This window comes from Trypanosoma cruzi, genomic scaffold (assembly GCF_000209065.1).
Source record: "Trypanosoma cruzi strain CL Brener 1047053517063 genomic scaffold, whole genome shotgun sequence".
In the NCBI taxonomy this organism is placed as follows: Eukaryota; Euglenozoa; class Kinetoplastea; order Trypanosomatida; family Trypanosomatidae; genus Trypanosoma; species Trypanosoma cruzi.
Genome location: NW_001849526.1, coordinates 212,876 through 235,441, shown reverse-complemented (window position 1 = coordinate 235,441; position 22,566 = coordinate 212,876). Strand labels below are relative to the sequence as shown.

The window sequence follows — 22,566 nt, the reverse complement described above, 5'->3', positions numbered from 1 at the left end:
CCGCCAGAAGAAGTGTCTGGTAACGCGCCACAAGTCGTGAAATTTTATCCTTTGCAGCAAACACCGGCAACTTCTCGCGTCCACGCAACAACGTGTAGTAGCGGGGACTCAACACCCGTCCATTGTACGGGTTCTTGCCAGCCTCCATGGCCCTCCGCCTCCCTTCCTCCCTTCCTCTTCCTCTATCAACAACAAGAACAAAAAAAAAAGGGAAGCCTCCACAATCACAACACAATACCACCCACAACCGCCAATAAAGACACATATCTATACATGTATACAATTTTATATACGAGTAGGGACATAGATACAGATAGAAAAAAGAAAAAAAAAAAAAACGTACAACAGGAATAAATAATAAAAAAAAAAAAAATAGCAATAATAACAGCATACGGTATGTACGTATGTATTTATACATACATGTAAATTGATTCACGTGACGCATACAACATTATGAAAATGTAGTAAAATCAATAATGGTAACAACACAGCAATATGAATAAAACCATTTCTTACACAGCACCGCAAGATAAATTTCGTTTTCTATTAAAAGCAGAAAATAAAAAAAAAAAAAAAAACTTTGAAGATCAAAAACAGCAGAAATGAGTTCACTCCGTTGACCCCTCAAATGCACACGACATTATACCGCCAATGTAACCAATTCTCCTAAACAAAACACACAGAGCCACCTAAATAAATGCGTTGCTCACAAGCCACTGGCGAAGTGCCATGTACTCCCGCAGCCGGCACTCACCGTAGCGCACGTAGTCCAGACCGCTGCCCCCAAGAGCAAATGCCTCCGTGTCCACTGCGCAGTCGGCACACTCGTCGGGCGCGCAGCCCATCACGATTGCCCACAGCGTCCAGTGGAGGTGCGACGCCAGCATGCCGAGCAGCAGCTCCACCAAATGCGCCTCGCTTACCGAGACCTCACTCACCGGCGCCCCGCTGCTCGTCGCAAAGTACCTCCGCACAGCCTGCAACGCGGCAGTGCCAACGTCCCCCGCCTCCCCGTCAACGTCACCCCGCCGCCAGGCGTCAACGATCAGCTCCGGCAGCCGCGGGTACTCCTCCCCAAGCCCGCGCCACGCATCCGCCTTCGCCGCGGGCGGGAACACGCTCAGAAACTTGATGAACCCGCGACCACCCGCCTCCGTGCCCCGCGTGTAGTCGTAGTCCAGCTCGCACAGCGTGTTGCCAAGGTCAAAGCAGCGGTAGTTCGCATCCGTGTACTCAAAGTCAATGAAAAGGTACCCGCGACGCTCCACTAGATTTTTGCCCCCACACCGCCGCACCACATGGGGCGCGTCGACTCCGCCGTGCTCTCCGCGTCGTCAAGGCTCGTCAAAGAGTCGCTCCTGCGGAACGCCACCGGCACCTGCCGCCTCGACAGCAGGATGTTCCCGGGATTCAGATCGTTGTGCGAGAAAACAACAGGGACGCCACGCAGCAGCAGCTCGCCGCGCAAAAACATGATCTCCCCCGCCAGCCAGTCCACCAGCGACCGACGGTGCGGCTCCACCACGTGCGATGACAGCAGTCGAAGCAGGCGGAAACTCGCACGCTCAAACGACGTTGGGCACACGCTCTCCAGGGCCTTCTCACGCACCAGGTTGCCGTAGTAGCCGGCAGCTCCCTCCATCAACGAGGCCAGTTCGTCCACGCTCATCGACGGGGTCACTACTCGGCCCACAAACTTGGCGCCCTTCACGTTCTCCGGCAGAAACGGGGTCGCATCCAGCTGATGCATGCGGCACAGTCCCTCATATATGTCGCCCAGCAGTGATGGCGACGCCAGCAGCATATCCGTCGTGCACGTGTACACACCGTCCATGAACTCCTCCACGCGGCCCCAGTGGAAGCTGTGCAGCACAGCTGGACTCATCTCGGCATCGCTCATCAGCCGCATCGCCTTTATGTCCCGCGCACGGTCAATCGCCTCACCGCCCCTGTCACCGTACACACGCAGCAGAACGGCCTTCCCGGGGTACGAGGCGTGGCCAAGACGGTACACGTGGTTACTATTCCCGCCAGAGAGTCGCGTCACATCCAGCTCATCCGCCAGCCACTGCGACACACCTGCGGGGCCGTCGAGCGGCCCATGCGATTCCTCGAGACATCTGCACCCAACATGCGGATTGAACGACTTCCCCACCGAGTGGTAGTAGCTTGACGGGTCAAAGAGGTGGCGCAGCGGGCACCAGTCCTCGTGCCCACGCATGTTGTGAAACCGGCTCGCATTATCACCAACCGACGCGTACCCATCGTTCGCGGGGCGCCGGTGCATCCGCGCGGACTTGCTCTTCGCCACGCAGTACAGGGAGTGGCACAGGCGGTAGATCAGTCCGTCCAGCTCCAGCTGCTCCTCCGTCCGGTTCGCCAGCGAGATGATGCTGTCGAGCGACTCGGCGGACACCCACGACAGGGTCGGTGACGTCTGCACGACACCCGCCCCACACGCCGTGAGCGGCGAGCCCGGTGGTTCCTCCAATGAGCGGCGCAAGACCGCACGAAGCGGCACATCCCCCAATGGGTACGCCCGGCCGTCCGCAGTCGGTGGCATCCCCTCCGCAGAATTGAAGCAGAAAAGGAAAAAAGGTGCACTCCTCTGCCCAGTGGGAGAAAAATAAAAATAAAAAAAGAAGTGAAGCAAAAATGAAAATAAAACTAATAAATGGAATAGGAAGCAGCGGGCCTGTGTTTCCTGTCACAGCTGTGTGCATGTGCGTGCACGGCTGAGGGTGGCTGCTGGTTGTTTGACCAGTGCAACGATAGCAACCAGGAGGTCCCGTTGGCCTCGGCACAGGGTATGATGGAGGGGAAACAGGAAAAAAAAAAAAAAAACCGATTAGAATTGACGATTCTTCCAAACACGAGGCCGTCAAGATATATATATATATATATATCGCAGCTCTGAAGGACGTCATAGCCTGTGCAGTGGTGAAGGATGTTTACTTGTACCCCTCTCCTCCATTCCCCCCATCCCCCTCTCGTGGTTGACCAAATGTTTTATTGCTGATTACAGTAAGCGTTATTACATCGTGTGTTTACTTGTCGTTTCCTCGTTGGTATTCTCCGTGTGCTCAATAAAAGTACACTGAAGGCGCCTCTACCCGTACGAAAGGGCAGCACAGGGAGGGAAACGTAAAAAAAAAAAAAAAAAAAAGGAAATTGGCGTGTTTCTTTATTAATATTTATTTATTAGTATTTATTTATTTATTTATTTATTTTCCCCCTACTTTTCGCTTTGCATCGTGTCATGCCTCCTTCTTTTTTCTCACTCTCCTTCTGTCCCCCACGCCGCGGGTGCCTGCAGCGCCAACCAACCCCTACACCCACACACACCCTCTACAGATCCTGAACGCCTCTGTACATCGGTTCATTCTGTTTTGATTCACCCGCCGAATTCTCTTCTTCGTTTGTTGATTTGCCCTCATCTTCTCCTTCTTCCCCCAGCCGTCGTCGTCGTCGTCGCTGCTGTGCAGGCATGCAGGCAGGCAGGCAGGTGCGGGAGAAAAGAAAAGGAAAAAAAAAAAAAAAACAACCCCACGCACGCAGAAGCCCCCTCCCCCTCCCTCCCTGCGAGAGCAGCGACCGCGACGGGTCGGATCGGGAGGAGTTTACGTCTGTGCAAGAACGCAACACGTTGCCGCCGCACCTCAACCCACAAATCCACCGTGAGGAAGGGGGAAAAGAAGCAACAACACATCACACAAAAATAAAAATAAAAAAATAAAATATAAAAGTAAATAAAACTGTTTGCTTTCTCACTCTCTCTCTCTTTCTCTCCCTCTCTCGGTTTGTGCGGGAGGGGGTAACAAAAAAAGAAAGAGAAAAAAAGGATTTAAGAGAGAAGGTAAAGAAGAAAAAGGAGGGGGAGGAAAAAAAAAAGAAAAGAAGACGTAAAAAGATCCCCTCCACCCTCGTCTTGCTGCCGCCTGCAAGCCCCTCCGCCGCCCCCTCCTCACATATATATATATATATATATGTCTGTCTGTCTGTCTGTGCATTCAGATAAACAAAGGCGTGTCGTTTGGTTTACTCCTCCACAGCACACACACACACACACACACACACACACACACACCGCTCGCAGTGCAATTGGTGACACAACCGTGAGCGGTGGAAAGGGGAAGGGAAAATATAAAAGGACCCAACAAATGCGAAGGAGAGGAACACACGCACAGAAGTCCATGCAAACACGTGGCCATGCACACAGAGAAACAATCACACAAAAGAAAAAAAATAGAAAGAAAAAAATATATTTATATGTCTTGTTACTTCTTCGTGTTGTTGTTGTTGTCCCCCTTTTCTCACTTCTTCCTCACTTCCTCCTTCTCGTCCCTTTCAGTCATTTATTTTTGTTTTTCCTCGTTTTTTTTCCCCCCCTTTTATTATTTTTATTATTTTTATTTTTGTGTGCGGAAAGAGAAGGGGAGGGGAGGTGCATTCCGCGCAGTCCACTAAAAAGCCGCCCGCGTATCCATCGCCGCCCACATTACATTACATTACAACAAATCATCATCACCAACAGAAGAATTAAAAAAAAAAAAAAAAACACACGCACACACGCACACACACACACACCATCAAAAGTAAATAAAATTAAAAAAAAAAAAAAAAAAAAAAGGACCACAAAAATTTTTCGCTTCCCTTTTTTTGTTTCTTGTTTCCATTGGGCGCTGTAGCCGCTGCCGCTACTGTCATTGTCTTGTCATGTCATGTCATGCGTCTTCCCCCCGCCCATACATACACAGATATATATATATATATATATATATATATATATATATATATATATATATTGTATATAGACATACATGCAGTGGAATGTATTCGTGACTGTATTCCTCCTTCTTTTTTGTCTTTTTTATTTCCTTTTTTTTTTTTTCCGGTTGTTTCATTTTTTTGTTTTTTTTGTTTTGTTTTGTTTTGTCTACGTTTCGAATTTGCACCTCTTTCTTTCTTTCTTTCTTTATTATTATTATTATTATTTTCTTTCTCTCTCTCTCCCCCTTCACCCTTCCTTTCCTTTTTTTGCTTTTTTTTATAAAACACAATTATTTATTTATACATGAAAATATTTGTATATATCTATATATATATAGATGCATGCATGCATGTATATATATATATTTATGATGATCATGCGGTAGGGCCTTCCGCACGGTCGAGTAGATCCGAGCGGAGTTCGCGGTTAAGAATCGCACCGACTCCAAATGAAGGCAGGATGCGGACGACACGCAACATCGTGGAGGATAAGTAAGTGTCCCGCAGACTGGACTGCAGATCTCCCATGCTAAATTTCGGGTACGTCTGATGATAGCGGATGGCAGTAATGTGCAACAGCGTCGTTGCAAACTGCAAGGCTGCGGGAGTGAGCAGCTGCGCCATGTCTGCTGTAGGCAGTGGAATCTTCACTTTTCCCTCCACCGGCTCAGGCAACTTCTTCTTTGCGTTTTCAGCCGGGTTCCAGCAACGCCGCGAGAGCCAATTTGCCACCATTGGGGCGATAGTAAAGGCGGCAAGGCAAGTGAGTGTGTCACGGGTACAAAACAGCCCACGGGTTAACCACGGCACGGGTTTCTTTGAGTTGGCTAACATTTCCGCATTCACAGGTGGTAGGGAGCGAAGAATAATACCATCCTTCCATACAGTTGTGATGGTGTTAGCCACACCACTCATGATACCAGCGGCAAAGTTGGCAGACTCCGGGGTGCAGCCTTTGGCCTCACAGTAACTCTTCATTGTGTTAGAGCCAATGTATGTGCTGGTGTAGACCACAAAACACACAGCAAATACCAGGCTGCACTTATTCTCTGCACATGGCAAAAAGAAACGATGAGGGCGTAAGAATAATGTCTTCGTGCCCCGCCAGAGTTCGCGGAGGCTACTGTCTGTGACACCTGCCACCCGCGCCATAATACTGTAGTCAACAATGGAAATGGGAACGGCGGCGGCGGCACCAACAACCAAGGCCGTCGCAACATCGGCCATCACAACACTTGGCGTGAAATGTCGCACTTTATGGAGCGTCTTCGCCGGTGCCTTCTCTACGGTTTCTGCGTGGACCATCATTTTTGATATATTTTTTTTTTTGGTTGGGTTTGTTTGATTGTTTGTTTTGGGGGTATTTTTTGCTCACGCTTTCCTTTTATTCTTCCTTTTTTTTTTTTTTTGTTTGTTTGTTTCTCCGATGCGCAATTCACTGACACGGAGACACAGATGTATACATACATGTGTAGATGTAGATAGATGGTTGGTTGTCATGAAAAAAGAAAAAAAAAGAAATATTTTATTTATTTATTTTACTTTTAATACGGCAGTCGACTGCTGCATCCCACACACACACAAAGCCAAAGCCAAAGCCAAAGCCAAAGCCACAGCCACGCCCACACATGCATGCATGCATCCACACACCTAATTTTTTTTTTTTGTAAAATTGTTTTTCACTCGTACAGCTGGCAAAGCAGAAACCGATAAGAGGTAAAGAAAAAAAAAAAAAAAAAAAAGGAAACAAAAAATTAAAAATAAATGGCTTGCTAAAACGTTACTAGTAATCCTCATAATACCTCATACGGCAGCCCAAGCATCTCTCGTTCCTCTGCGTCAAACGCGTCAATGAGAACGCGAGCCAAGTACTGCCTCAACTCTGTCTCGCTCTTCCACCACTGTGGGGGCGTGTCCTCCTCATCTGCCACCGCGGCAAACGCATCAAGTGTGTCCAGCCGCCGTGCCAGCTGCTCCCCGCGCTCCCGCATGCTCTGGAGATGAGGGAAACCCCTTGAAAAGTGCTGTGTGGGCGATTTGGGCAGAATATCCCACTTCTGTAGCCGCCGCACGACGCGGGCACGTGCATCTGACGGTAGACGGTCAAAGTCTCTCTCAATTGCAAGTAAGCGCGCGCTGCGACTGCCGTAACTGTAAAAGGACAAGCTGCGGTTGTTTCTTCGATCACCGCTGCCGTGATGATTGGCCGAGTCGCCATGCCAATAGGGTGACTGAGCGAGGCGCTGCGAGTGGGTCCTTTGCGGCTCCGCCTTGCCATGCGTAAACACCGCGTCAGGGCTCTGCTCCGGTGTTTCCGGCGTGTCGCGGCTGTTGTGGGCCCCCGGTGACTGTCGCAACAGCACGGCGCGAATATTTCGATTCACGAGGTTGCCGTGTTCCGCGATGGTTTCCCGCAATCGGCGCCGTCGCATCGCGTTGGCCTGGGCATTCGCGGCGTCCACTTGTCGTCTCCGTCGCTCCTGCTGGCGCTGGGAGCGTGCGATTCGATCATAATACATGGCGACCGACTTGCTGAAAAGCATCTTCTGATACCGCGTCCTTTGATGATGCCGGCCGTGCATCGCCTGCTTAACGTAGTCGGCGGCGGTGTCATGCCACCCCCGCCATACCCGTTGCAGCAACGCCGCTTCTGCAGAAGCGCGGAGAGATGACAGAGCACCGTCACGCCCCACACTTCTCAATGCTCGCCGCCGCGCCGCCAGAAGAATGTCAAAGTCATCTGCCGCCAGAAGTTCCAGCGTCGTGCGAGACTCTGCCTCCTCCTCGTTTACAGCGGCAAGCATTACCGATAGATCCGTCGGGGAACGTGAATCCATCATCATCATGGCTTTCACACTTGCCGTGAGTCGTGATGTGGATGGTGCATACATAGACTCATTCAACACCTGACACACCCGCGCATCAGCGTCCCGTACCGGAGACGTCGTCCCAAAATTCCGGTCTCTTCTCGCGTCCACAAGAGCAGAAAGAACCTGAAGCGGATCGTCGCTTTTAACTGCAACACCCAGTTGAGCGGCAAGGGCTCGCAAACGCTCCCGTCGGTCTTCGTCAGCGATATTTCTGGCATTGGCGTCCACCTTCTGAGCCACGGTGTTTTTAATGGTCTCAGAAGAAGTTGGCTGATGATGATCCGCAAACGAATTCATCTCTGCAGCACCGGCCACAGCAGGAGTGGCGAGTTCACTTACAGCGGGGCTGGCACCTCTGCTGGCTGCAGGCGTACCGGCAGCATTCCCCGGCTCGGGACCGTACTTCTGCACAAGCGCAGCAAAAAAGTCCTCCTCACGTCCGGCGTACTTCTCCAGCTGTGCATCCACCTGCCCCACCTTGCGGGGTGCATACTTCTCGTAGAAAGCCACCAGTCGGTCCCGGTAGGAAGACATTCTGTCCATTGTGGTGGGTGTGGCGGATTCACTGAAAGCGGGGCTGGCACCTCTGCTGGCTGCAGGCGTACCGGCAGCATTCCCCGGCTCGGGACCGTACTTCTGCACAAGCGCAGCAAAAAAGTCCTCCTCACGTCCGGCGTACTTCTCCAGCTGTGCATCCACCTGCCCCACCTTGCGGGGTGCATACTTCTCGTAGAAAGCCACCAGTCGGTCCCGGTAGGAAGACATTCTGTCCATTGTGGTGGGTGTGGCGGATTCACTGAAAGCGGGGCTGGCACCTCTGCTGGCTGCAGGCGTACCGGCAGCATTCCCCGGCTCGGGACCGTACTTCTGCACAAGCGCAGCAAAAAAGTCCTCCTCACGTCCGGCGTACTTCTCCAGCTGTGCATCCACCTGCCCCACCTTGCGGGGTGCATACTTCTCGTAGAAAGCCACCAGTCGGTCCCGGTAGGAAGACATTCTGTCCATTGTGGTGGGTGTGGCGGATTCACTGAAAGCGGGGCTGGCACCTCTGCTGGCTGCAGGTGTACCGGCAGCATTCCCCGGCTCGGGACCGTACTTCTGCACAAGCGCAGCAAAAAAGTCCTCCTCACGTCCGGCGTACTTCTCCAGCTGTGCGTCCACCTGCCCCACCTTGCGGGGTGCATACTTCTCGTAGAAAGCCACCAGTCGATCCCGGTAGGAGGACATTCCAGCAGCAGTTAGGGCACTCAAACAAACAAACACGCGCAAATATCTGCCTTTTTTCTGTGTGCTTTTCCTTTAATTTTTCGTTTTGAGAGCGCAAAAAGGAAGCAGAGAGAAAAAAAAAAAAAGAAAAAAAGAAAAAAAGAACCCACATTGTTCATCCAATAACAATGACAATAAACCGCAGATAAAGAAAGGTAAAAAAATAAAAATAAAAAAAGGCATTGGATGCGTAGCCCACAAGGGGAAGAGGGAGGGTGGAAAATTCGACGGCAGCTGACGGTATTGGCTAAGGTGTAGGGAAAAAAAAAATATAAAAAAAAAAAATAAAAAATGGGTGGAAGTAGTGGAAGGAAAACACAAACACACACACACAAAAAAAAAAAAAAAAGACAGAAAAAAGATGAGAGCCCGCCCCACGTCTCCACTGATTGGAAAGGAGGGGAAACAAAAAAAGGGGAGAGGGCGTCATCATCCTACGGCCTGCTAGCCCGCACCAACAGCATAACGACACCAACAATCATCATGAAATTCTTCCCCAAAAAGACGGACACATCTGTCCCGTTGACAACAAATAGCACCAACCGCATCACGGCGTACAGGAGGTCGATAAAAAAGAATGTCCAAAGAAAGTAGTGGAACAATTCGTCGTCTCTGGCCTGCTCCGTACGGGCGATCAAATCGGCGTCGTCCCCCCTTGGCTCCTCAAAGCGGCGTAGGAACCGCACGGTTTCCTCGTCTTTAAAGAACAGTGAGGCGTAATACAGGTTGCATGTGATATGACCCATGACGGCAAAAAAGAGCACAAGCAGCTTTACATTGCCTGAGAACTGTCGCACCTCCACTCCAGTGAAGTAAAGCTCAAGCACATCCATGAAATGCAGCACGTGAGCAAAAACAGCTGCCATGTTTGTAGTATACGCCTTCGTCAACGACATCCCTACACGAATTCGTGAAATAAGCACCGGGAATTGTACCACGGGTATAGTGAGCATCAACGTTCCCAGGAGGCCATTGACCCCCATTCGTGGTGCAGCCACCATCGGCTCCCCCAGCGCGGACCATAACACCACCAGCTTCCCTGCCTGACCCAGGACGTAGAATGCCGGCCAGTGTCGCGCAATTGGCACGGGTAATGATTGCAGTAGCATCGTCATTGCCATCATTGCAGCGACGGCGATGTCAGAAATCAGAAACAACAAGCAGAAGGGACCAAAATACAGAACAAGATACGCCATTAAGACCGTCTGCTGCGCCAAGTATGCCAACGACAAGAGAAACTGTAACGCGTGGAAAATTATCCTTGACTCTTGCAGACGCGCCATGCACGGCATGCGAGAGGTCCATTGATACACGACGGTGGCGGGGTGGAAGAAACAACAGGTCCCAACCACTGCAAAAACTTCGTCCCAACCCTTCACCCGCACAATTATATGACTCTTTCCACTCATCCCCAAAACAAACATGACAAACGCCAATAAAATAAAAGCAAACGACCCCACACGAATGACCCGCGGCCACCAAATTCGGTGGTGTGCTAATGTGCCAGCAGCCGTCATGGTCATGGCTGGTGTGGGGGCGCTTTCTCTACTCCCGGGCGCAACATTTGACATTTTCCCCGCGCGGAGATGGTGGGTGCAACGTGAGCCACCCCTTTTACGTTGCCTCCAATGGGTGTCTTGGCGCTGCCTTCTTGCACCTTCCCCGCCTCCCCTCCCCGTTGGCTGCTGTTGTGGCAGTGGTGGTGGTAATGTTTGCAAGGAAGAGAGAAAGAAAACAGAACATGGAGGATACAGGCAAAGAGAAAGAGCAGGCACTCAACGTGCTGGCGGTTGTGCACATGTCTCGTGTGCCAAATACAATTCCACATTCTGTACAGCATTTAACTTTCCAATAAAATAAATAAATAAATAAAATAAAATAAAATAAGCTACAAGAAAAGCTACAGTAAAAGCAATAAATAATAATAATAATAATAATAAAATTAAAGACTGTCATAAACACTTCAGCCACCAACACCACCACCGGCCAAAAGTTCTACTAAAAATGCAGTCGGGTGTGTTGTTTTTGGACGTTCGTCTTGGATCGCATTAACCGGCATAACTCATGCAGGTGACGTGTCACTGCCTCCTCTTCTTTGGCGTAACTGTAAAGAACAGCGAGGTGCTGGTCCATCACCGACTGGATCTCCTCCATTTCCCGCTCCGTCTTCGCATCCGCGACCAGTTTCTGCTGCACAATGGCGCGGAGATCGCCGATGCGGCGTCCCGCCTCCTCCGTGTCGCGCGTATATCTCTCTTCGCCCTCATGCAGTTCGCGGTGAAGCCTCAAAACTTCACTTTGTGCCGCCTGCCACGCAACGTGCAGCGCCGCACGCTCAGAGACAAGCCTCTTCAGAGAACTCTTGTGTCGCTCCATAAGTCTGGAGAGGGACGCTCTCTGATCCGCCCCGTCATCCCGTCGCTCTTCAGATCGCGAGACATCATCGTCGTTGTCTTCGCCCATCATTAATAACTGTTCCTGCAGAAGCACTCGGCATCGTGAAAGATCCTCTGCGAGTTTTTGCACACACTTCACGTCGTCGGACAGCGGTTCCTCCGGTCGCCATTCGCCAGTCGCCCCGTCGCCGCCAACGGCCGGCAGAAACTCGAGGGCGGCCGGTACGCACTCCCGTGGGGCACCGCACAACTCCGTCGTCTTCTCCACCACCACCGCCGCCGCTGCCGCTGCTGCTGCTGCTGCTCGTTGCAGGGACGCGTTGGGCAACGGCGCCGTCGTGTTCTCAATTATCCACTGTTCGAGACGACTGTGGGCTCTCGGGCCCTCCCGCTGCAGTTCACAGGCACCTTCCCTCACTGTTGCCACATTACTCGCCGCAGAACTTGAGCAAAAGGGCAACTGTTGTGTCTCGTTTAAATCCTGCAGACGTCGCTTCCACGCCGCGCGTTCCTCATCGTGTTTGCTCAACACCTCTTCAAGGCGCTGCTGCAGGAGGCACCGCATGTCATCCCGCTCCTTCAACACCCGCATTTTTTCGCTCAGCAGCACGGCTCCATTACGACAGGCCTCACGCAGGAGTGTGCGCACAGCTGCCTCCTCACTAACCAATTCGTCCTTTGTCCGCACACAAACCCACCGCACCCAATGACGCAGCTGCGTCTCAGTTCTTAAATGAAGCTCGATCTGCTGAATGGCCTGCCCGCAGCGACGCAGTTCGCGGCCGCTCTCTGCCATCAACTGCGCTGCAGAAACAGACGCATCATTGACATCAAGTGCTTTTACGATGCCCTCTGGTTTATCTTCTTGTAGATGCTTCTCAGTGACTTTTTCCTCTGCCGCTGTCCACAAGGTGGAGGTGAAAGAGGAAGAAGAGGAAACCGCTGATATTTGATTTATGGCGTTTTGGAGCCGTCCGTACAAAAAAGCTGACGCTCTTCGCAGAATGACGGCTGCCTCTTTCGGACCCGCCTCCAACACTTGCAAATCGTCCCGCGTGACACGTAATGTCGTTATCTGCCGCCGAAGCTGATCGCACTCGGCATGGAGCCTCTCACGCTCCTCCTCAAGTTCGGTATTCCGCCTCTCTTGCATCGCAAGTGTGTCGTCCCGCTCCTGGATTTCTTGCATGCGACGGTCAATCGTCCCGCGAAGTTCATTGCATTCCCCTAACAGTTTTTGATACTCCTCGCCGAGCCGCTTTTCTTGACTTGCGAATTTATCCCGCATCGCTTCAAAGTCCTGCAGAAGAAATGCCTTTTGTTTCAGGGAGGCGATTTCCTGCAGCCGCAGCGATTCATTCTCGTCCTTAAGTGCCTTCATGCCCTCAACGAGACGCCGCACACGTGTACGGATGGATGGACAGGAACTGGCGGCATCACCGCCAGCCGTCCCCCCCACTTCCTCCTCCGTGCCGTCAAGAAGAGAGACGGCGTCCTGCGTCAACTGAATCACCTCGTTCACCTCCTGTGCCCGCTGCAAAAGTTGCACTGGCAGCACATCGAGCGCCTGCCTCTCTACCCCCTCCTCGCCGCCCATAAGACACACGGCGGTGGCGCATGCGTTTGTCAGCTGTCGGATCCCGATGAGTTTGGCGCGTATTTCCAGAACGGCGTCCTGCACAAACTTGCCGCTCACCCCGCCACCCTCCGCCTCGCTGGAAAAAGGGGTGAACGCACGGTTCTTCCGCGGGGACGCATCGGCAACACTGCGCCCGTCCGGGAGTTGTCCGATAGAAACACTTTCAGACGACACCGGGAACGTGCGGTTAAGCGAGAGCGACTCGTCACCTCTGCCCGCCACCACCGGCTTCGGTTTCGATTTACGCGTGAGTGAGCGACCGGGCGATGCGGCGAGAGAATAGTTCGGGTCATTCACGTTCATGACGGAATTCACGAGTTCCCGCGCCTCCCGCATACTCGCCTCCCACTCGCCCACCTTCACCTGGAGGCAGCTGACGAGGTCGCGTAGCCGCGGAGGGCCCGAGCGCACCGCGGCGGCATCGGGATCGATAAGGGCTTGCACGTCCGCAATGGATGCGCTTGTCTCCCGCACAACATCCAGCAACGTGTTGGCAATAACGTGTGATGCGACGCTTGGGGAAGTCACAGTACCGCCAAGCTTCTCCACACTCGTCGTGACGGCTGTGCGCAACTCCTGTACCTCCGCCACCTTCGAGGCGATGTGGCTTCGCACCTGGTGCACAATCTCAAAGGAATGCCGCGACCCCAACGGCGACTGGCACGAATCTGAATCTCCCGAACCAACCAACTCCTCTTTAGAAAACAACGGTTTCGTCTTCTGACTGGCAAGCGCATCCGCAAAAGAGCTGATATTATCCGTGGTAACGTCAGCATGTGGCAGGCAAGCTCCAAGGAGCGAAGACTGCGTCGCAACGCTCACCGTACCTGTTGTCATGGCGAGTACACGACGTATTTCCTCGCAAAGACGCTTGTATTTCTCCCGCTCACCGCGGGCCCGCGTCAACGAGCGCCGCACTGATACCACAAGGTCCTCATAGCAACAAACAAGAGGTTTAGGGTTGTTGTTTTTGTTTGTGGTGGTGATGGTGGTGGCTTCGCTGCCCGGGACTTCTTCCTTCTCCTCCACTCCATCCCGCACTAGTGACGTGATGTCCACAAATGCCGCCGAGGCACTGCGACATTCTTTCATCAGTTCCTTGACCATCGCTTCAAACGAAACACCGTCGTGGAGCCGCCGCGTCGCACCTCCCGTGTCATCTCCGAGAAATGTCACAAGCGACTCCAGCGAGTCCCTCAGGCACACATGCAGTTCGCGTATCTTCGCAACGACGCTGTCGTCCTCGCCGTCACTCGTGCCTGCAGCCACTTGCACAGTTCCATCCCCCAACGCATTCCCAACGGCTTCGTAGGCAAGACGTACCCTCAAAATACGATCCGCGGCAAGCCGCACACGCTGCAGCACGTCGGTCTCCACAGCACGTATTCCCGCTGCCATTGTCTCTTCATAGCGCGCCAGCAACAACCTTCCATTCCCATCGACATTCGTGCAGTCCTGCGGGGTACTCGTCCACGTCAGTAACTCCTGCAGAACCTCCTCCCTCGCGCCAAACGGCGCATGGAACGAAGAAGAAGGCGCCATTAAGCCCAACGCTTGAAAAACATCTCGAAGCAACTCACAAGCCACCTCATAATAACGCGCACACGCCAGATGCTGACCCTGGCCGACCGTGTGCCACACAGACGCCAGCCGCTCCAACTTCACTGCCACCGCTCCAACAGCAGCAGGATCCACAAGACTAGAAGAGGAAATAACGTCAACACCTTTACACACGCAAACATCTCCACCGCTATTACTCGATACACCATGCAGAGCACAACCCAACCTCTCCACAGCATCGTTAACGGAAACAGAAATCTTCGAAAACGAACGTTTCCACTCTTCCAACTCGGCACACAGTTTAAAACACTCACTACGCAATGCATTACGTTCATCAACAAAGAGCGAAGAAAGGATACGAACAAACTCCAGCTCAAGCACACGACGGGACTCCGCTTCAGCCAACTCAAGGCGTTGATGCTCGTTCTGCTCCCCCAGCTCACGCACAGCGCCAGAGACGCACCGCAGGCGGCCCGCAACGGATACATCGCTCTCACGGCCGGCCTCCACCGTCGGAACTCCAAGCAGCCCGGCCACCAATTCGCACTCATGCTCCGCGTCATGCAGAGAGACGGTCGCACTGTCCAGTCGCGTGTCTAGCTCACGCACACGCTCCGCCAACGCATCCCTCTCGGTGCCCAGCTGCGCCAGTTGCTCCTCCAGCTCACGGCGTCGGCGCTCGTTCTGCTCCCCCAGCTCACGCACAGCGCCAGAGACACACCGCAGGCGGCCCGCAACGGATACATCGCTCTCACGGCCGGCCTCCACCGTCGGAACTCCAAGCAGCCCGGCCACCAATTCGCACTCATGCTCCGCGTCATGCAGAGAGACGGTCGCACTGTCCAGTCGCGTGTCTAGCTCACGCACACGCTCCGCCAACGCATCCCTCTCGGTGCCCAGCTGCGCCAGTTGCTCCTCCAGCTCACGGCGTCGGCGCTCGTTCTGCTCCCCCAGCTCACGCACAGCGCCAGAGACACACCGCAGGCGGCCCGCAACGGATACATCGCTCTCACGGCCGGCCTCCACCGTCGGAACTCCAAGCAGCCCGGCCACCAATTCGCACTCATGCTCCGCGTCATGCAGAGAGACGGTCGCACTGCCCAGTCGCGTGTCTAGCTCACGCACACGCTCCGCCAACGCATCCCTCTCGGTGCCCAGCTGCGCCAGTTGCTCCTCCAGCTCACGGCGTCGGCGCTCGTTCTGCTCCCCCAGCTCACGCACAGCGCCAGAGACACACCGCAGGCGGCCCGCAACGGATACATCGCTCTCACGGCCGGCCTCCACCGTCGGAACTCCAAGCAGCCCGGCCACCAATTCGCACTCATGCTCCGCGTCATGCAGAGAGACGGTCGCACTGCCCAGTCGCGTGTCTAGCTCACGCACACGCTCCGCCAACGCATCCCTCTCGGTGCCCAGCTGCGCCATTTGCTCCTCCAGCTCACGGCGTCGGCGCTCGTTCTGTTTTTCCAATACAGTGCGGGCAAGTTCGGTCGCCCGAAGCCGCTCTTTTAGTTCCTGCACAGTACCAATAAGATGCCGCACACGGTCGTCTGCTTCTTGGCCCCCTGGCTTATTTGGAGGCGTTGTTGCTTCCTTGTTTACCTTTTTTCCATTTACATCTTTGTTGCATACATTTGGACGGTGTTTCTCTTCTAACGTTTGAATTTTGTTGTTGTCAACAGTTAATTGCCTTCGTAACTCTTCCAGCATTTTTTTCATATCATTTATATGATTGTTTTTCTCGGTTATTGTTCTTTGTAGCATTTTGATAGTGTCAGTTATAAACTCCACACACTGACTTGTTTCCGGTGAGACCTTTTCGCACTGAGGAAAAAATAAGCCGCATGCTGCGAGTGTGGCATCATCGGTTGTACCCGTCTTGGCCAGTCGCGTGGATGTCCATGCGGAGAATAAATTATTGTCTCTAAATGCTAAAGACAACGCCTGTCGAACGGCACACAGCCGTCGTCTGTCGCTGTCCTCTTCCACGAAGAGTGTCTTACGCAAACGTGTTTCCTCATCTGTCAGTTGAGCGATTAAATAATTCCTCAACTGTTCATTGTGGCGGGAACGAGGGAAAGCGGATGCGTGGGACTCCGAAAGTTCATCAAAATCCACCAGAAAAGGGGAAGACTCACTGCCGGGGCGTCCCGTGGCGGCAAACTCGAGCGGCTCGTATGACCGAGAGGAGCCCCAGTCCCTTTCCTCGAGGTTCAGGCGCCCCACACTTTGTGGCTCCGGCAAGCTCTGAGAATGCGACTCGTCCTGCACGGAAAAACAGCCGTGGGTATTGCTTGTTTTTGAAATGGAACGGCACTTGAGATCCCCCAGCGACGCGAAGTAATTCAACCACGCCTGCTGGTCACTTTTTATGTCCGTTGCGAAAATAATAAGTCGTCGCTGCCGTCTGCGGGGTGCGCCGGTGTTATCCCGATGTTCACTGAACTCAATGCCAAAGTAGTAGTACCGTGGCCTTAGCTTCCCTTCACAAAGGCGGAATTCTCGCATGGCTCTCCGTGGTGGCTGATAATCGTTTCTACTGTCCTCTTTATCTTTTTTGCAGACGTTTACATAAATGGAGTTGCCGTTATCGTCCCGCCGCACAATCCTCGTTATTGGAGCCTGACGCAAGGAGGCAAAGTGCTCGTGCACGTGGGAAAAACTAAATATGACACGAATCCCATCAAATTGCATCATGTCTATTATACGACCCCGTTCGCTCCAGCCGCTTGAAACCGTCAGTTTGTGATCGTCGCACGTCACCCATTGCATCGCCAATGTGGCGCGCTTCCCTGGTCCCATGTTTGATGTCACGTACCATAATTCACCCTCAATATTCTCCGTTGCGCTCGTGTTGCTGCGGCTCAGTGATACGGCACGGGAAAATTTAAAACTTGTGCTGGCAAGCCTCACGGATTGTTGCGCCTGAAGCGACGGTGAGAACGATGTGCCCAACGGCGCATTGCCATCCTCGTCATCTGTTTCCGTCTCCTGTACGGGGTGCGCAAGCTTTGGCAGCAACAAGCCAACACGCCGGCGTCTCCGAACAGGACGGCGTATTTTCCTTTGCATTCCAACTGGAGGATTCCCTGTTGTTGTTTTGTAGTTGTCTGTTTGTTTGTTTTATTTTATATATATATATATATTTGCTTCTGCCCGCAACCACTTCTCTTCGTTCGTAACTTCACGATAAATATATCCCACTATATATATATATGTATATGTAGATATACAGAACTATATATGTAAGCAGAAAGGGAGATGACTGCCAACGAACAATAAACCTCGTGGGTCTGTCCACTTCAGCCTTCCCCAGCAGCAGCAGCGAAAGCGTCGGCGGTGCCGTCAAATGTCCCCCGGATGCTTCTTTCTTCTCCCGCCCCCTTCACGACTTGCCTTTTTGTTGTTGTTGTTGTTGTTTTGTACTTTTTTCCTTTTTTCTTTCTTTTTTTTTCTTAAAAGAATAAACCCCCTTCCTGTTGAACCTTTTGTTTTGTTGTTGTTGTTGTTTCTACGCCGATAAAAACGCTCCCGTCTCCCCTCCTCAGCAAATTACTTCAAGAGTGCGTACGCCACACACACACACACTCACCTTTCCTTCTTTTCCTTCCGCCGTGTCAACAACAACACTTCCACAAAACTGCAATGATTTGACTTAATAAAGGCCGAATATGTGCAATTAAAATAAAATAAAAATAACACGCCCCAGGAGGATCATTGCCATAATGACGTGAAATGTAAAATGGGGGGGGGTTATTAGGGAAAAGGTAATTAATAAATAATAATAAAAAATAAAAAAGGAAAAGATGTCAATGTAATAAACGTCACATTACAAGGCGCATGTGTGCAGGCAGAGAAATGGCAAACCCGTAGCAATAAGTAACAACGTAGACGGTACACGCTGTCACTTAATGCCTGGTTATTATCACCCAAAACACACAAAAAAAAAAAAAAAGGGATACGGGATTAAAGTAAATATATGTATATATATCATAAATCAAAAACAAAAAAAAAAATGATAATAATAATAATCTGGGATCACAGACACACAGAGATACATCCTTTTTCTCCGTATATATATATATATATAAAGAGAGAGAGAGATGTGCATGGTTGCCATTTTACTTCGCTCCTCAACAGAATTCGTCCTTTCGTATTTCTTTTTACTCCTCCGGATGCCATGCGCCCTTAACGGCCCTGCTACCGCGAATACGTCCGGTGCGGCGGGCGGCGATCAGGCCGACCTTCTGGCCTGGCGGTGCGTGACGTGAGACGGTCGACGGGTGGCCAATGTGCTGATGGTTACCACCACCGTGCGGGTGCTCCACTGGGTTGCGGGCAACACCACGCACCTTGGGCCAGCAGTTACGCTTTCCACGGAAGCGGTAAAAGGAGTTACCGGCCTTCAGCACCGGCTTCTCAATACGGCCACCGCCAGCAATGATACCAATCATGGCGCGGCAGTTACTGGGAACCGTCTTCTTCTGCCCGCTTGGCAGCTTCAGGCGTGTGCGGCCCGTCTCGTGGTTGTGCGAAATGATGATGCAGTAGTCGCCCGAGGCACGTGCAATGGTGCCGCGGTCGCCGACCTTCGCCTCCACGTTGCAGACGATGCAGCCCTCCGTGATTTGGCCAAGAGGCAGCACATTGCCAATGGCGAGTGGTGCCTTCACGCCGCAGAGGACGGACTGTCCAGTGAACATGCCCTCCGGCGCCACCATCAGCTCCTTCACGCGGCGGTACTTGTACGGATGCCGGAATTCCACGCGGGCGAGCGGGGCACCACGGCCGGGCTCATGCTCAATCGTCTTGACCACACCACGCATAAAACCATGACGCTCGGCGTAGTCAAGAATGCGGAGCTTCGCGGGGCCAAGACGCTTGTGGCCGTGCACCTGGTAGATGGACCCGTTGCCCTTACGGCAGGTGAGCACAGTCTTTCCCATTGCCCCTTTTTTTATTTTTTTTCTGACTGTCTGTTTGGTCCCTTTTGCCGGAAGCAGGAGGACGCAGCAAAAGAAAGGAACAGGTAGAAAAGGGGAAAAAAAGAAAAATGGGAAGAAGGTATTCACAGAAAAAACAGTGTAAAAGTGGCCTGCGGGACAATTCGACGTGTAACGCGCATGCCAATGTCACGTCTGCCCCCCCTCCCTTGGCGCCGGATACGCCACGAGAGCCCGGCGGAGTCAAAATAAAGAGAAATTTCGTTTATTCTGCGGCAACTTTGAGAAGTAAAATAATTCCCCTCCACACACACTCACCCATTTGTGTAGTCATCTCTTCTTAGCTCCCACCTATTTCACCACCGTCCAAATTGCTGTGGTTTTTTCTTTTGTTTTGTCTCAGTGTTCCTCACACACTTATATATACTATATATTCCTTTATTTTCACCTTGAAAAGCAGTCCTGTTCACCTTTTATTTGTTGTTGTTGTTGTTGTTGTTGTTGTTGTTGTTGCGTGTGGTGTACCTTCCGATTTATTACCCGCGGCGTCGTTACACCGCCATGTCCTCCAGCCCAAACTCCTTCAAGAAGGGTGTCAAGTCCTGCTGCCATGAGGCCTCAACAAGGTCGCTACGGTCCATGAGGTTCAGCGTCATACGAAGTAGATCCCACAAACCGCGTGTTGCGATCCGAGAACCTTCGCCCTGCGGGTTTGTACCCCCGGCCTGCAGAGCGATGGCCCGTGTGATGTGTTTTGCGGCAAGCGGGTACTGCGCCATGTTCGAGTAGGACACCGCCATGTTGTACATGACGCGCACGTACCCCGGGTTAATGTCAAGTGCACGGTTGTACGCCTCAAGTGCCTCCTGTGGCCTGTTACCGTTGGCGAGTGTCGCACCGAGTTTGTTCCACGTATGCGCGTCGTCTGGGCGCAACTCGACGGCACGGCGGAAGTTCTTGGCGGCCTCGTCAAAGCGGTGCGAGAGGTTGTGCAGCACACCGAGGCTGGCATGCAGCTGCGGGTCATTTGGGTTCATCTCCACCGCGGCGTACAAAAGTGTGCAGCAGTCGCGGTACTCGCTTGGAGCGGCAAAGAAGTAATTTTCTTCCGGCACCTCGTCCAATCCTTCATCGGCAGCCACCTCCTGCAGGTCCACTAAACCAAGGTGCTCGTACTGCGGTTGGGACAGCAGCCACGACCGCAGAGATTGCAACGCCGCCCCCACATTGTGCTCGTTTGTGTGCGAGACCGCAAGCGCTGCGTGAACGGCGATGTCTTTTGGATCCAACATGCGGGCGTGATTCAGCGCAATGATTGCAAGGCAGTCCTTTTCATTTTCGGCCTGCGTTGTGCCCAGACGCCGCCAAGCCTCCACATTTTCCGGTTCCTTTTGGCACACCGCCTCAAATGCTAAGGCGGCCTCCGCCATGTTCGCCAGCTGCAACATTGCAATCCCCTCCTCCATGGGTTTGTCGTGGTACATGTACGGGTTGTTGGGCTCAAAGGGATAATTCGTTTCGTTTTGGACGCGCTGCAACTGCTCTTGCGCCTCGGCGTACTCTCTTGCCCATTCTTCCACATCCGCCGCGTTGTCAAGGGCACCATCGTCCATCAGAGCATCGTTGCTACCATCAAATAAACGACCCTCCGCTTGTTCGTTATTTCCTTGTGGACGTTGCATCATGTGCTCAAAGAAACCCGGCGGCATGTTCAGCCCTTCTGCGGCGGCCCACTCCTTCAAGTACTCCGCATCCTCAGGAGCATCCGGATCGGGTCCTGGGCCCTGCACCAACTGACCCGTCTCCTCATCAATAAGCAGTTCCTTGCTGCGGATTTTGTCCATAAACTGGTAGAACTCGGAGTTCTTTGCATGCTCCTCCATCGTCTGCTCCGACTGACCTTCAAGCGTGAAGACCTGCGCATCGCTGTAGTCCTGTGCCCACTCCGCATCACGCAACTTCTCCACCCATCCATTGTCGCTGCTCTGCTGCTGCTGCTGCTCCTGTTGCACGGACGTGGTACTTGTTGCTGTGGCCCCCTGCGTCATGGTTGTGTTGTTTGCAGCCGCCATTGCCGCATCCCCTGCAAATTTCATCGAGGCGTACGGCATCATAGGCGGTGTGCCCATCATAAAGCCGCCGCTCCCTGGACCAAACATCATCGGTGGCATTATTTGTGGCCCCATCATAGCGGGCCCAACCAGCCCTTGCGGTTGATGTGAATGCGCATGTGAATGCGCATGTGAATGCGGATGCGCCGCGCAAAGGGTGCAAAATGCCTCCTCCATTTCCTGCTGCTGGCGAAGCATAAGGGCATCGTTTTGCTGATGCCGCATGGCCAACTCTTGTGGATGCTGTTGTTGTTGTTTTCCCTGGTACGCTGCGAACTGGTGGGTCCATTCGCCTGCCGGCCCCGTCGGCGTCTGCACCATCATCATTTCGTTCATGAGAACGTCATGCTCGGGGTTGCCGGTTGGGCCCACGCCAACACCGCCATGCATGTGGAACGCATCCTTCGCAAACTGCTGCCCAATCGCCGCGCCGGTGCTGCAGTCCATTTGTCTGTCCCTGTTTTTTTTTTTTTTTTTGTGGTAGTGGTGGTGGTGATGGTGGTGATGCTACTTCCTCCTCCTTTGTTGTTAAAACCAACACACCGGCAGTGACTGGCCGTGTATTTAAAAACAAATTAAAATTAAATTAAATTAAATGAGTCCTCCACTTATCCTCCTCGTCTCCTGCCGCTGGTGACAATTGCAGACGGATGTGTCGGAGCGCAGCCCCCTCGCCTCGATTCCTCAGCCACCGCCACTAGAAATGACTTCTACTACTACTACTACCACTAATAATAACAATAATAATACGCCCTTTTGTTGTTGTTGGTTGATCTCTTTTCCTTTTCTTTTTTTTTCTTTTCCGCCGCCACCGCCGCCGCACACACACACAAAAAAAAAAAAAGAGAAGAAAAGAGAAGAGAAGAGAATACTGCAGGATCTGGACATAAAACCAAATAAAACAACAACAACAACAAAAACAGCGGTGGTGGTGGTGGTGGTTGGTGTGGCAGCAGTAGTACTAAATACAACAATAATAATATTAAGTGGTACTGCTGAGGGGAGGAGAAA

At 52.4% G+C, this 22,566-nt stretch overlaps 6 protein-coding genes and 1 pseudogene across 6 annotated transcripts, besides 49 other annotated features; all 7 read right to left on the bottom strand.

The window, feature by feature from the left end:
• Positions 1–772: a sequence feature (heterozygous, Esmeraldo-like haplotype).
• Positions 318–373: a sequence feature (T-rich).
• Positions 557–578: a sequence feature (AT_rich).
• Tc00.1047053511181.160 lies at positions 689–2,563 on the bottom strand (annotated as a pseudogene).
• Positions 773–1,713: a sequence feature (areas merged during assembly that could not be assigned to a particular haplotype. This can correspond to areas where the two haplotypes were merged or to regions with more than two copies in the genome that were merged during assembly.).
• Positions 1,714–21,225: a sequence feature (heterozygous, Esmeraldo-like haplotype).
• Positions 2,623–2,671: a sequence feature (T-rich).
• Positions 2,887–2,906: a microsatellite.
• Positions 3,147–3,171: a microsatellite.
• Positions 3,180–3,230: a microsatellite.
• Positions 3,482–3,506: a microsatellite.
• Positions 3,515–3,541: a microsatellite.
• Positions 3,715–3,750: a microsatellite.
• Positions 3,763–3,797: a microsatellite.
• Positions 3,817–3,901: a sequence feature (CT-rich).
• Positions 3,969–3,988: a microsatellite.
• Positions 4,053–4,087: a microsatellite.
• Positions 4,355–4,419: a sequence feature (A-rich).
• Positions 4,542–4,557: a sequence feature (T-rich).
• Positions 4,558–4,587: a microsatellite.
• Positions 4,588–4,629: a sequence feature (T-rich).
• Positions 4,746–4,822: a microsatellite.
• Positions 4,855–4,934: a sequence feature (A-rich).
• Positions 4,957–5,011: a sequence feature (GA-rich).
• Positions 5,081–5,140: a microsatellite.
• On the bottom strand, positions 5,146–6,078 carry Tc00.1047053511181.150 (hypothetical protein, conserved; the record flags this gene model as incomplete). Its single annotated transcript, XM_811277.1, has 1 exon — positions 5,146–6,078. The coding sequence occupies one exon, from the start codon at positions 6,076–6,078 to the stop codon at positions 5,146–5,148; it is 933 nt and encodes a 310-aa protein (XP_816370.1).
• Positions 6,087–6,191: a microsatellite.
• Positions 6,279–6,320: a sequence feature (AT_rich).
• Positions 6,489–6,524: a microsatellite.
• Positions 6,564–8,867, bottom strand: Tc00.1047053511181.140 (uncharacterized protein; the record flags this gene model as incomplete). The annotated part of the gene is made up of 1 exon (XM_811276.1): positions 6,564–8,867. The coding sequence occupies one exon, from the start codon at positions 8,865–8,867 to the stop codon at positions 6,564–6,566; it is 2,304 nt and encodes a 767-aa protein (XP_816369.1).
• Positions 8,980–9,011: a microsatellite.
• Positions 9,063–9,084: a sequence feature (AT_rich).
• Positions 9,167–9,198: a microsatellite.
• Tc00.1047053511181.130 (uncharacterized protein) lies at positions 9,341–10,477 on the bottom strand (the record flags this gene model as incomplete). Its single annotated transcript, XM_811275.1, has 1 exon — positions 9,341–10,477. One exon carries the CDS (start codon positions 10,475–10,477, stop codon positions 9,341–9,343), a length of 1,137 nt encoding a protein of 378 aa, XP_816368.1.
• Positions 10,757–10,793: a sequence feature (T-rich).
• Positions 10,824–10,846: a microsatellite.
• On the bottom strand, positions 10,905–17,573 carry Tc00.1047053511181.110 (hypothetical protein, conserved; the record flags this gene model as incomplete). Its single annotated transcript, XM_811274.1, has 1 exon — positions 10,905–17,573. The coding sequence occupies one exon, from the start codon at positions 17,571–17,573 to the stop codon at positions 10,905–10,907; it is 6,669 nt and encodes a 2,222-aa protein (XP_816367.1).
• Positions 11,578–11,607: a microsatellite.
• Positions 17,623–17,649: a sequence feature (AT_rich).
• Positions 17,706–17,749: a microsatellite.
• Positions 17,902–17,921: a microsatellite.
• Positions 18,179–18,200: a sequence feature (AT_rich).
• Positions 18,270–18,300: a sequence feature (AT_rich).
• Positions 18,474–18,533: a sequence feature (AT_rich).
• Tc00.1047053511181.100 (60S ribosomal protein L2, putative) lies at positions 18,665–19,447 on the bottom strand (the record flags this gene model as incomplete). Its single annotated transcript, XM_811273.1, has 1 exon — positions 18,665–19,447. The coding sequence occupies one exon, from the start codon at positions 19,445–19,447 to the stop codon at positions 18,665–18,667; it is 783 nt and encodes a 260-aa protein (XP_816366.1).
• Positions 19,922–19,957: a microsatellite.
• Positions 19,996–22,002, bottom strand: Tc00.1047053511181.90 (peroxisome targeting signal 1 receptor, putative; the record flags this gene model as incomplete). Its single annotated transcript, XM_811272.1, has 1 exon — positions 19,996–22,002. The coding sequence occupies one exon, from the start codon at positions 22,000–22,002 to the stop codon at positions 19,996–19,998; it is 2,007 nt and encodes a 668-aa protein (XP_816365.1).
• Positions 21,226–21,327: a sequence feature (areas merged during assembly that could not be assigned to a particular haplotype. This can correspond to areas where the two haplotypes were merged or to regions with more than two copies in the genome that were merged during assembly.).
• Positions 21,328–22,263: a sequence feature (heterozygous, non-Esmeraldo-like haplotype).
• Positions 21,424–21,454: a microsatellite.
• Positions 22,033–22,062: a microsatellite.
• Positions 22,117–22,152: a sequence feature (AT_rich).
• Positions 22,264–22,522: a sequence feature (haploid, Esmeraldo-like haplotype).
• Positions 22,334–22,358: a microsatellite.
• Positions 22,388–22,424: a microsatellite.
• Positions 22,523–22,566: part of a sequence feature (heterozygous, Esmeraldo-like haplotype) that runs on past the window's edge.